At 42.4% G+C, this 13,579-nt stretch overlaps 1 protein-coding gene across 4 annotated transcripts in view; it reads right to left on the reverse strand.

The window, feature by feature from the left end:
* The window catches only part of HYCC2 (hyccin PI4KA lipid kinase complex subunit 2), a 152,232-nt gene that overhangs the window by 18,880 nt on the left and 119,773 nt on the right, over nt 1-13,579 (reverse strand). For 3 of the 4 annotated variants that reach the window (XM_073551471.1, XM_073551470.1, XM_073551472.1), the window contains 2 exons: nt 9,417-9,504; nt 5,449-5,608 (listed from right to left, as the gene is read on the reverse strand). In XM_073551471.1, coding sequence (XP_073407572.1) covers nt 5,449-5,608; nt 9,417-9,504 — 248 coding nt within the window. Of the gene's footprint in view, nt 1-33; nt 172-5,448; nt 5,609-9,416; nt 9,505-13,579 lie in introns of all 4 variants that reach the window. The other variant, XM_073551473.1, reaches the window with a different exon arrangement.

Consider the following 13,579-nt stretch of genomic DNA (forward strand, 5'->3'; position numbering starts at 1 on the left):
CTGTAGATGCCTGTCTCCACATGTCTGGCCTACCCTCTATGGCAGCTTCTGGAAAGATGGTCTCAGGGGTCAGGTACACAAGAACATCCCCTTCGGGAGTGTCCTCTAGGTTTGAAGCGGTGCGCAAGTTCGGGGAGCCTGGATTCGAGTCAGTTGCGAGGTCAAAACCATCTGGGATTCAACACAGGAACATTTTAGTGCATTTTTGAAGATACTGCTACTTCTTGCATTAGGCTGCTGGCTATGGATCCAAAATAAGATCAGAATAAAGGAGAAGATCTCAAGTCCACTGACATTTACCAAGACGAAAAACATGAACAGTGCATAACAAGGAAACTAACATACATGTTACCAGGGCACCATCAGACAGTACCAGCTTAAAGAAGCACTCCCACAAAGATCTGTATTTAAAATAAATCTGTGTATGAGAGTCTGAAGAGCAGTGATGTCACTCCGAAGAGGAGCAGAATGGCGCTGGATTCTGGAGAAAGCGGAAGTAGGTGAGTATATTGATACACTCACACTACTTGCACATAACGCACAGACTTATTAGAAAAAAAATCTTTATGGGAGGGTTTCGTTAATCAATTCAGGATTCCAAATTGAAACAAAAATAAAGATTTTTGGTACTCACCTTAAATCTTTCTCAAAGCCTTCATTGGGGATACAAGAACAAGGGTTAATATGTTGCCACTTATAGACTGACATTAAGGATATACCTCTCCATCAGCCTATACCTGGGCAGCTGGATAGTGCAAAAGCAGTAGAAGCACAAACCAAGAACCCACTCCTAAAACAATGGAGGGTGCTGTGTCCCCCATTGAAGACTACAAAACAAAAGATTTTACAGTGAGTACCAAAAATCTTTATTACTCGGTCACTTCATTGGGGGAACATAAGAACCAAGTGATATCATAAAGCTGTGCCTGGGGTGGGAAAACTAATACCAGTACTGCTGAAGAATTAAGAAGAGCAATCAGTGACTACCCGAGCATCTGTCACTTGTGGCACCCTTCTGCTAAGACTAGGGTGAATTTAACTGAATTACTGGGTGTTGGCTGAACAGGTGTAGTTTGGTGGGGAGGAGGCAGATTTTTTCTCTTAGCTGGATTTTTAGTATCAGCATATTAAGTCATTGTTCCTGTGTCTCCTGTATTCTTAGTGTCAGTCTTTAAGTGGCAGGATATTAACTCATGGTGTCTGTGGCCCCCATATTCACATCCTGCTTTGGCGCTGCTCTTTCCCGTGATAACATGACAGTGTTGTCACATGCCGGTTGCAGCCAATGAGCTGCTGCTAGTCAGTTGTAATTGTTACTATTTCATTAGAGTGGACATGAGCTTTGACAGAATAGTGAAGAGAAGCAGAAGCCGTCCCTCAGCCCCAGCCGCCGCCCAGCAACAGCAGCCGCCGCCCAGCAACAGCAGCCGCCGCCCAGCAACAGCAACCGCCAAAGTCACGTGACGGTGAGACAGCTGTGCCAACGTCACAGGAACACTGCCAGTACAGGAGGTGAATATACACAATTTGGATCCTGGATTGAATATACTGGGGTTGCTCAGTAACGCACAGTCCTTTTAATACAACTATGCGGCTTAAAAATCAAATGGACAATGCATGATACATGAATGAAATGACTAACTCATGTAAAAAAGCGGGACGTAATCATACCTTGATGTTCACATTATTGGACATACCACATCTAAACAAGCCTTATGTTTTGCAGAAAGATGCACAAGCTTTATACTGGACTGATGTATGCCTCACATTGTATATTAAAACAGGGTTTTTTTTTTGTTTAAAATATTTAACCATTTTCTATTGAACTCTGTATGAATATTTGTATTGCATATAAGGAGAATATCTCCACACATATGGAATACAACACGTCCTGTACAGCAGTGAGTGCTCCTTGCAGCACTATTCACGATCACAGCTGTTATGTGCATATATCCAAAGACTATGACACTTAGAAAAAAGGGTTAAAAAAAGAGATTTTGGTAATAAAAACCCAACCAAAAACAGTAACTACAATTACAAATGAGCATTTACTTTACATGCTACAAAGATTTTCTTGTACAACACGATTTAAGGGGAAACATCTCTCCTTGTGGAGAGTGACAATCCAGGTCTGGCATGCCAATTTGTACAATAGTAGAGGATATCAAAAAGGAGACAAGAAAGTGAGAGAATTCACAGATTAAAGTAATTTAGCAAAAAACGAACACACAAGATTTAAGATTTCCGCAGGAAGTTACTGAGCGGAGCTCCTGCAGTAACTTTGCAGCACTGCCTTAGGAGGCTAATTTTTTTTTTTTTTTTTACACTTTTCAGTTTTTTTGCATAATGCCTGCTCTAACAAATTAAGGAATGAAATTGGGATATTTCACACTTGGGTGCCAAAAAAAAAAAAATGTACAATAGAACGTTCATGAAAATGGGTTGTATAATACGACACAGGCGAAGGCACATACTCCGGAAGTCTCTTCTCCTTGTATGTAGAGAATATCTTACAATGTCAGCATGAATACAAGGATTTTATCAGGGCATGATTATAGAGTAGATGGGGAGATAGCAGGCCTCCAGTGTGTATGGCTAACTTATACAAGTCTTAAAGGGAACCCGACCTGTGGTTTTGGCAGCATGTATTGGCACTGGCTGCATAGTAACATACATAGTAACATAGTTAGTAAGGCCGAAAAAAGACATTAGTCCATCCAGTTCAGCCAATAAAATTCTGTCAGAATAAATCCCCAGATTTACGTCCTTCTAAAGAATCTAACAATAACTGTAAGATACAATATTGTTACGCTCCAGGAAGACATCCAGGCCTCTCTTGAACCCTTCGACTGAGTTCGCCATCACCACCTCCTCAGGCAGGGAATTCCAGATTCTCACTGCCCTAACAGTAAAGAATCCTCTTCTATGTTGGTGGAAAAACCTTTTCTCCTCCAGACACAGAGAATGCCCCCTTGTGACCGTCACCTTCCTTGGTATAAACAGATCCTCGGAGAGATATTTGTATTGTCCCCTTATATACATGGTTATTAGATCGCTCCTCAGTCGTCTTTTTTCTAGACTAAATAATCCTAATTTTTCTAATCTCTCTGGGTATTGTAGTTCCCCCATCCCCTTTATTAATTTTGTTGCCCTCCTTTGTACCCGCTCTAGTTCCATTATATCCTTCCTGAGCACCGGTGCCCAAAACTGTACACAGTACTCCATGTGCAGTCTAACCAGAGATTTGTACAGAGGCAGTATAATGCTCTCATCATGTGTATCCAGACCTCTTTTAATGCACCCCATGATCCTGTTTGCCTTGGCAGCCGCTGCCTGGCACTGGCTGCTCCAGGTAAGTTTATCATTAACTAGGATCCCCAAGTCCTTCTCCATGTCAGATTTACCCAGTGGTTTACCATTCAGTGTGTAATGGTGATATTGATTCCTTCTTCCCATGTGTATAACCTTACATTTATCATTGTTAAACTGCATCTGCCACCTTTCGGCCCAAGTTCCCAACTTATCCAGATCCATCTGTAGCAGAATACTATCTTCTCTTGTATTGACTGCTTTACATAGTTTTGTATCATCTGCAAATATCGATATTTTACTGTGCAAACCTTCTACCAGATCGTTAATAAATATGTTGAAGAGAATAGGTCCCAACACCGACCTCTGCGGTACCCCACTGGTCACAGAGACCCAGTTAGAGAATATACCATATATAACCACCCTCTGCTTTCTATCACTAAGCCAGTTACTTACCCATTTACACACATTTTCCCCCAGACCCAGCATTCTCATTTTGTGTACCAACCTCTTGTGTGGCACGGTATCAAACGCTTTGGAAAAATCAAGATATACCACATCCAATGACTCACCTTGGTTCAGTCTATAGCTTACCTCGTCATAAAAACTGATTAGATTGGTTTGACAGGAGCGTTTCCTCATAAACCCATGCTGATATGGCGTTAAACAGTAATTCTCATTGAGATAATCCAGAATAACATCTCTCAGAAACCCTTCAAATATTTTACCAACAATAGAGGTTAGACTTACTGGCCTATAATTTCCAGGTTCACTTTTAGAGCCCTTTTTGAATATTGGTACCACATTTGCTATGCGCCAGCATGATTTCAGCCAGGTATGTTTGACTCAAACGATCCAACATTTCAAAGAAAAAACATATTTTAAGAGCTTCTGGGGACCCAGACTAGTCGGAAAGACCTGTCCTTGGCGACTTTCTCCTGCCTGCTATCAGTGATTCACAGGTCTCTCCCTATGAAGACACACAGGGAGAGAACTGTCATTCCCAAGAAGCGGGCAGGGAAAATCAGCAGGGGACTGGCTTTTCTGGCTAGCCTCTGGTGGTGTGGCATTGTCCTTGGCAGCTTAACACCCCAGGATTTCAAAGTCAAACATACCTGGCTGAGATTATACAGCCGGTGTCTGACACATACTGCCCATAGATTGGGAAGCATGTATGAGCTGTCAGGTTCCCTTTAATAGTTCTAGAACAACTGTGCCATGTCTGTCCATTGGTGGTGTCTGGTATTCACTGGAATGAGGAGGACCTGCAATATTCACTGGAATGAGGAGGACCTGCAATACGGCAAACAGGATTTTATTTTTAGATGGTCCTGCATTCAGGGTTACTGCAAGAATTATGACTTGCAGCTTTAGTGCCCTTTCTGGCTTGCTTCTTTACCCTTGAGATGTGGCCAAGAAGTCATTATACTGGTGGGAATGCAAAATCAGCTAGCAGTTAATTTTACCTCCATCCAGTAGTCAGGCTAGGGATGACAAAGACTCCCAAAAATCGAGACGCCAAAAAAGTCAAACCCATCATACTGCTTAGTATGCAATGTATAAATCTATGAATTACAGGTACTGTATGTCATTTGTGTAATATACAAATTGTCTCTTCAGAGAGGAAGAGGACTAGAACTCTAGTGCCACCTATTGGAAGTAGCAATCCTAAAAGTCAATGTCAACCCTTTAACGAGCCTTGTGACATGACTGAGGATAAAAGCCAAGCCAGAATCTCAAATTGCAGACACTGTTTCAGGGTACTGCCCCTCGTCAGTGCAAAGTGTGAGATCTGGTTTGGCTGTGAGAGAGGCGTCTGACCGACATCCAAGAAGTATCATTTCTCCTTGCGGAGAATGACATGCTAAGCATGTCAAGATGAGGAGACTTAAAGCCGCAGTGCTCCTCTGGGAAATATAATTATGCAAATTGTCTCTTCAGAGAGGAAGAGGACTAGAACTCTAGTGCCACCTATTGGAAGTAGCAATCCTAAAAGTCAATGTCGACCCCTTAACGAGCCTTGTTACATGACTTACGATAAAAGCGAAGCCAGAATCTCAATTTGTGTAATAAGTACACAATAAAGATTTTAATATTGATATTACACAACACAGAGATAATTAAGATTACTGCGGTTACCTTCTCTCCTCCAACGGTGCCTTCGTATTGAAGCAGTGGTAATGGCTGTTCGAGAGATGCGAGGAACTGTTGGGGTCACTTCAACTTTTAGTACTTTCTGTCCTTGTTGGGAACAGTCAGGGGCATCAAACGGCAATGAGTTTTTCATTGCATTTGCAACCTGGACAAAAAAAAAAAAATAGGAAAACATTACTAAAACTGAGGTGACAGTGTTTTTACTCTTTATACAGAGCTGAGCACTTTCAACATCCCATGTTTCTCTTCTGCTAAAAGAGGATCTGACATAAAAACAACAGTGACCAGTGTTTGCTCTTATTTTATTTCCACTGCACTCCTGAGTGTCTTTTTTTTTTTTTTTTTTTAATTCGTTTGTTGAACCTCAGGACACAAAGAATGTACAACATACACAATGGCTTATGATAACAAGCATTATACATAGCACACGTGTTTCCGTCCATTGTAAAATATAATATAAAGAAATTGCACACTCTTATAGATAAACAAGGTAATATGTACATTTCCTTCCAAGCATATGTAAAGGATAATTGCTTATGCATTTTCCAGCATGTATATCAATCCATCCAATTTCACAAACCTTGTCGAATCATGCAGCAGTAAAATATAACTAAAATTCCTAAACTACAACTACCACTACATCAACTAGTATCTATTTCCGCAGCCTGGTTTCCTATATCGTATTATGTCGCGTGTGATGTCTCAGCCTTGCAAAGTAAGATGAGAGGAATTCCACCTCTCCCAAATCTTTTCAAATTTACCAGGGCATCCCCTATTTTGGTATAGCGTGCGCTCATATGGAACAATCAAATTTACCAACTTGATCCAAAATCTAAGGGAAGGACATGAACCCCCCATCCACCGCAATGCCAGCACCTTCCGTGCCATAAACAGCGTCTCACGTAGGAAGACCCCAGTATAGCGATCCCAAATCTCCTCCCATACCCCAAACAAGCAGACCAATGGCTCCAGAGGGACAGGGGCCTGCGCCAGGGATGTCAGTAGTGTAGTCACCTCTTTCCAGTAATGTAGGATAGTGGGACACTGCCATACCATATGAATAAAATCCGCATCTGGCGAGTGACATCGTATACATTCTGAAGCCGACCCATCCTAAAAAGTCGCACCAGAGTCAAATATGATTGATTTATTATATATAGTTGTATCATTCTGTTATTAATAGATGGTGATACTCCAATTGGAGATTCCAGAATCTCCTCCCACTCCTCTCTTTGCGTATCAGGGATGAGTCATTCCCATTTCCTCTTAATAGAGCTTATGGCCGATTCTGCCCCTACCGACAACATGTATGTATATAAAGAGGATATGAGACCCTGGGGACCCTGCGAATTAAGAATTCCTATCAGAGGTAAAGATGAAATAGTATGGTCCACACCCCCATCCCTCATATGTGATTGAAGAGCCGATCTCTGCTGCAGATAGCGAAAAAGTTGAGATCTCGGAATATCATGTGTGGCCTGTAATTGTTCAAAAGACTTTAAGGTCCCCTGGTCATACAAGTCTCCCATTGAAGAGACGCCGCATTGAGTCCAAAAAACGGTGGATGGGTGATTCAGTAACTCCGGAAAATAATTATTACTCCACAGGGGCATTTCAGCTATAAAATCTTTAAACCCAATTACGTTCTTGATTTGTCTCCATATTAATCGTGCCAGTCGGAGCAGGGTAACAGACGTGGGACATTAGTTTTTTCCAACTCAAGGAAACCTAATGGGCAATCCGCTTGTGCAGCGTGAAGCAAGTGGCTTTCAGAATTGGGTAGGCAATTACCCAACATCCATTTACTTAAAGCTTTACCCTGCCCAGCTAAGTAGTATAGGAAAAAAATCTGGCAATCTGGCCCCGCCTCCCTTCTTTGGTCTTTGTAAAGTGGACAGTTTAAGTTTGGGCCTAGTTTTCCCCCAAATAAAGGACGTGACCAGGGAATTGAGATTAACAAAAAAGGACCTGGGCACCGCTACCGCACTGTGATGAAGGGAGTAGCTAAATTTAGGGAGTAATATCATTTTAATCAGGTTAATGCGTCCAGCCACATACAATGGGAGCCTACTCCAAGACGCAAATTTAGCTTTAACTAGTTCCAGCAGTGGGTGGACATTAAGTTGTAGATCAAGCGTACTATTGTTAGATATGTGGATGCACAAATATTTAAAACTAGATACAAAAGACAGCGAGGAGAGAACCTCCAGCTGGGGCATCGGGGCACGTGAAAGGGGTAACAGGGCCTACTTCTCCCAGTTTATTTGCAAATCTGAATATTTACTGAATCTATCTATAAGGGATATCACATGTGGCAAAGTTTCTTCCACATCCTTCAAGAACATCACCATGTCATCGGCATATAGACCTATGGTATCTACCCGACCTGCTATATCTAAACCTCGGTTGTTAGGGGAGGACCTTATACGTATTGCTAGTGCCTCAATCGCAAGGGCGAAGAGGGCTGGGGAAAGAGGGCAACCCTGACTGTTTCCCCTATATAACGCGAAAGACTCAGATATAGAGTTATTTATTATAATACGGGCCTTGGGTTTCATATATAATATTTTGATCCATGTTATAAATTTATTGCCAAAGCCATACCTTTGCAAACATGCGGAGAGGAAAGGCCATTCAAGAGAGTCAAAAGCCTTGGCAGCATCTAACGATGCTAATGCCCATCTGTTGTCTGGCACCAGGGAGCTATACTGGACTATTGACTGGACTCTTCTGATGTTAATGGAAGTACTTTTACCAGGCATAAAGCCCGTTTGAATTCAATTATATTGAACCTCATACATCCAGATCAGTCTGGTAGCTAGAATCTTGGAGAAAATTTTATAGTCCACATTTACTGACGAAAAGGGACGATAGGATCCACATTCCAAAGGGTCCTTCCCCTCCTTCCGAAGCACTATGGTGTTAGCCCCATAAAAGGACTCAGGCTTAGAATTCCGTTCTTTTTTTTCTTAATCATACGGATCCATAGGTTTGGGTCTTTATATTCAGTATAAACTTTTCAGGCAAGGGAGGAGTTACTCACAGGATCCTCTGGGGTGTGTCTTTAGGCTGCTCTGCATTATTACCCTGTGCGCCACATCTTTTGATAAAGACCATAAAAAGGAGCGCTAAATAAAAGGGCCCATAACTCTGGAACTGTATGGTGGATTTTTGGCAAAAAAAAGAAAAAGAAAGAAAACTCCGGGGAGAATAGAGAACAACATGAGAGCGAACACTGGCCATTTTTTCAACACATTAACAAGTTATTTTTAAAGAGTGTGTTCACTACTGAGACAGACTTCTAGATGCCCTCATTGTCAGGCTGATGGGGCCGGGATCTTACACATGTTGTGGCAGTGCTCCAGACTGGACTCATACTGGACAGCGGTTACTAACACTATAGAGGGAGTGTGTGACTGTAGAATTGAGAGGGATCCTGCGGTTTGTATCGTGGGTTATGTGGAGGAGAATCAGATTCAAAATCAGTTCAAATTGGCGATAGTTAGGTTGTTATATATTGCACATAAATTAATAGCCAGGCATTGGATAAACGAAGAACAGCCAACGATACAAGAATTTATTAGACAATCAGACTTTATTGTAAATATGGAAAAAGGTATGTATGCCAAAAGAAAAAAGGGAAAAAATGTTCAATTCATTGTGGGCACTGTGGGTGGAGAGACGATGATCCCGAAAGGAGGATGTACTTCTGAGTATATGTTGCTGGTTTTTCTATAAGGGGGGAGGGAGGGGATACGCTGTAATTGAAAATAGGTGACCTTGTTGAACATTGGAATGTCTGGACTTTGTTCTCTGTTTGAATTTCGTTAATAATAATTTATCGGATTAAAAAAAAAAAAAAAAAAAAAAAGCGTGTACACTGAAAATAAAATCTTTATCCATACAATCTTAAAGCTATTGTAGAATGAACGGCAGATATAGGGTTCACATACCAGCAAGGGCTGAGAATAAAGCTCCAGCTGGGCGCGATAGATGATGTCATCCAGAACCTCCTGCCCAAGTTCCCACTCTCCGTTGTATCTGTTTAAGAGACAAATTTATAAACAGAAGCAATTCTAAGAACCCAGTAAGGATGAACCATGAAAATGTAAAAGACTACAGCATGGTACCCAGGGCTGTGGAGTAGTAGTCGGCATAAAGTGAACTGACTTCTAAAATATATAGTACATTGGGTACAGTAGTACAATGCAGGATTGTGCTGAATATTTGTTCATAAGAATTTGGGAAAGTTATGAAATGTTCTATAAATGTCTGTTCTGTTCCTGATCTAAGGATCTGGGATTTTGGATGAGATGAATCTGTGCTGCACTTTATGTACATGCTCAGTAGTGACCAGTGCTGTGGAGATGAATCTGTGCTGCACTTTATATACATTCTCAGTAGTGACCAGTGCTGTGGAGATGAATCTGTGCTGCACTTTATGTACATGCTCAGTAGTGACCAGTGCTATGGAGATGAACCTGTGCTTCACTTTATGTACATGCTCAGTAGTGACCAGTGCTGTGGAGATGAATCTGTGCTGCACTTTATATACATTCTCAGTAGTGACCAGTGCTGTGGAGATGAATCTGTGCTGCACTTTATGTACATGCTCAGTAGTGACCAGTGCTATGGAGATGAACCTGTGCTTCACTTTATGTACATGCTCAGTAGTGACCAGTGCTGTGGAGATGAATCTGTGCTGCACTTTATGTACATGCTCAGTAGTGACCAGTGCTGTGGAGATGAATCTGTGCTGCACTTTATATACATTCTCAGTAGTGACCAGTGCTGTGGAGATGAATCTGTGCTGCACTTTATGTACATGCTCAGTAGTGACCAGTGCTATGGAGATGAACCTGTGCTTCACTTTATGTACATGCTCAGTAGTGACCAGTGCTGTGGAGATGAATCTGTGCTGCACTTTATATACATTCTCAGTAGTGACCAGTGCTGTGGAGATGAATCTGTGCTGCACTTTATGTACATGCTCAGTAGTGACCAGTGCTATGGAGATGAACCTGTGCTTCACTTTATGTACATGCTCAGTAGTGACCAGTGCTGTGGAGATGAATCTGTGCTGCACTTTATGTACATGCTCAGTAGTGACCAGTGCTGTGGAGATGAATCTGTGCTGCACTTTATATACATTCTCAGTAGTGACCAGTGCTGTGGAGATGAATCTGTGCTGCACTTTATGTACATGCTCAGTAGTGACCAGTGCTATGGAGATGAACCTGTGCTTCACTTTATGTACATGCTCAGTAGTGACCAGTGCTGTGGAGATGAATCTGTGCTGCACTTTATATACATTCTCAGTAGTGACCAGTGCTGTGGAGATGAATCTGTGCTGCACTTTATGTACATGCTCAGTAGTGACCAGTGCTATGGAGATGAACCTGTGCTACACTTTATGTACATGCTCAGTAGTGACCAGTGCTGTGGAGATGAATCTGTGCTGCACTTTATATACATTCTCAGTAGTGACCAGTGCTGTGGAGATGAATCTGTGCTGCACTTTATGTACATGCTCAGTAGTGACCAGTGCTATGGAGATGAACCTGTGCTTCACTTTATGTACATGCTCAGTAGTGACCAGTGCTGTGGAGATGAATCTGTGCTGCACTTTATGTACATGCTCAGTAGTGACCAGTGCTGTGGAGATGAATCTGTGCTGCACGTAATGTACATGCTCAGTAGAGAGCTGTGGAGAGGAATCTGTGCTGCACTTTATGTACATGCTCAGTGGTGACCAGTGCTGTGGAGATGAATCTGTGCTGCACTTTATGTACATGCTCAGTAGTGACCAGTACTGTGGAGATGAATCTGTCCTGCACTTTATGTACATGCTCTGTAGTAACCAGTGCTGTGGAGATGAATCTGTGCTGCACTTTATGTACATGCTCAGTAGTAACCAGTGCTGTGGAGATGAATCTGTGCTGCACTTTATGTACATGCTCAGTAGTGACCAGTGCTGTGGAGATGTATCTGTGCTGCACTTTATGTACATGCTCAGTAGTGACCAGTGCTGTGGAGATGAATCTGTGCTGCGTGTTATGTACATGCTCAGTAGTGACCAGTGCTGTGGAGATGAATCTGTGCTGCATGTTATGTACATGCTCAGTAGTGACCAGTGCTGTGGAGATGAATCTGTGCTGCACGTTATGTACATGCTCAGTAGTGACCAGTGCTGTGGAGATGAATGTCCTGCACTTTTTGCACATGCTCAGTAGTGGCCAGTACTGTGGAGAGGAATCTGTGCTGCACTTTATGTACGGTACATGCTCAGTAGTGGCCAGTACTGTGGAGAGGAATCTGTGCTGCACTTTATGTACAGCCTCAGTAGTGACCAGTGCTGTGGAGATGAATCTGTGCTGCGTGTTATGTATATGCTCAGTAGTAACCAGTGCTGTGGAGATGTATCTGTGCTGCACTTTATGTACATGCTCAGTAGTGACCAGTGCTGTGGAGATTTATCTGTGCTGCACTTTATGTACATGCTCAGTAGTGACCAGTGCTGTGGAGATGAATCTGTGCTGCATGTTATGTACATGCTCAGTAGTGACCAGTGCTGTGGAGATGAATCTGTGCTGCACGTAATGTACATGCTCAGTAGTGACCAGTGCTGTAGAGATGAATGTCCTGCACTTTATGCACATGCTCAGTAGTGGCCAGTACTGTGGAGAGGAATCTGTGCTGCATGTTATGTACAGCCTCAGTAGTGACCAGTACTGTGGAGAGGAATCTGTGCTGCATGTTATGTACAGCCTCAGTAGTGACCAGTGCTGTGGAGATGAATCTGTGCTGCATGTTATGTACATGCTCAGTAGTAACCAGTGCTGTGGAGATGAATCTGTGCTGCACTTTATGTACATGCTCAGTAGTGACCAGTGCTGTGGAGATGAATCTGTGCTGCATGTTATGTACATGCTCAGTAGTGACCAGTGCTGTGGAGATGAATCTGTGCTGCACGTAATGTACATGCTCAGTAGTGACCAGTGCTGTAGAGATGAATGTCCTGCACTTTATGCACATGCTCAGTAGTGGCCAGTACTGTGGAGAGGAATCTGTGCTGCATGTTATGTACAGCCTCAGTAGTGACCAGTACTGTGGAGAGGAATCTGTGCTGCATGTTATGTACAGCCTCAGTAGTGACCAGTGCTGTGGAGATGAATCTGTGCTGCATGTTATGTACATGCTCAGTAGTAACCAGTGCTGTGGAGATGAATCTGTGCTGCACTTTATGTACATGCTCAGTAGTGACCAGCGCTGTGGAGATGAATCTGTGCTGCGTGTTATGTACATGCTCAGTAGTGACCAGTGCTGTGGAGATGAATCTGTGCTGCACTTTATGTACATGCTCAGTAGTGACCAGTGCTGTGGAGATGAATCTGTGCTGCACTTTATGCACATGCTCAGTAGTGACCAGTGCTGTGGAGATGTATCTGTGCTGCACTTTATGTACAGTCTCAGTAGTGATCAGTGCTGTGGAGATGAATCTGTGCTGCATTTTATGTACATGCTCAGTAGTGACCATTGCTGTGGGGTCGGTGGATTGGCTTTCAGACTCCACAGCCCTAATTAATGGTAACACTATCTCTCTGCACCTTTTGTGCAACCATTGTATGTACACCAGACTATGCATTTGACTATTAATGCGGAAATGCACCCTTTGGACAACACAATAAGAAAAAAAGCAAACACTTTTACATTAAAGAACAATGCTCAGTACCCTATTCTACAATTCTGAGTTGTGCCATACCACATGAAAATAGTCATTGTGGAAGGTCCCACAGTATCTGTGAACTGATGACACAATGTAGGGCAAATTTAATTCATTTCTAGGAGGAAGAACGGGGAGATTGCAAAACACAGAATTCTAAGAACAGATGACATAGAATTGTTATTTGGGGGAAACAAGTTTTTATGACAACAAGTAAGCTAGGAGTGCTGCGGACCCTCTTTAAAATCACACCACATGCATGATTTATATAAAGGCGATCATCTTTGTTTTCCTCTGTAGTGTAATCTGACAGCAGGATTTGAACTTCTTCTAATTCTTTTTAGAACAAATGTGTTGCTCATATCCACTACATTTCCAAAAATGCCTCTATAG

The sequence above is a fragment of the Dendrobates tinctorius genome, unplaced genomic scaffold (assembly GCF_039654945.1).
Source record: "Dendrobates tinctorius isolate UK_male_01 unplaced genomic scaffold, ASM3965494v1 ptg000177l, whole genome shotgun sequence".
Lineage (NCBI taxonomy): Eukaryota > Metazoa > Chordata > Amphibia > Anura > Dendrobatidae > Dendrobates > Dendrobates tinctorius.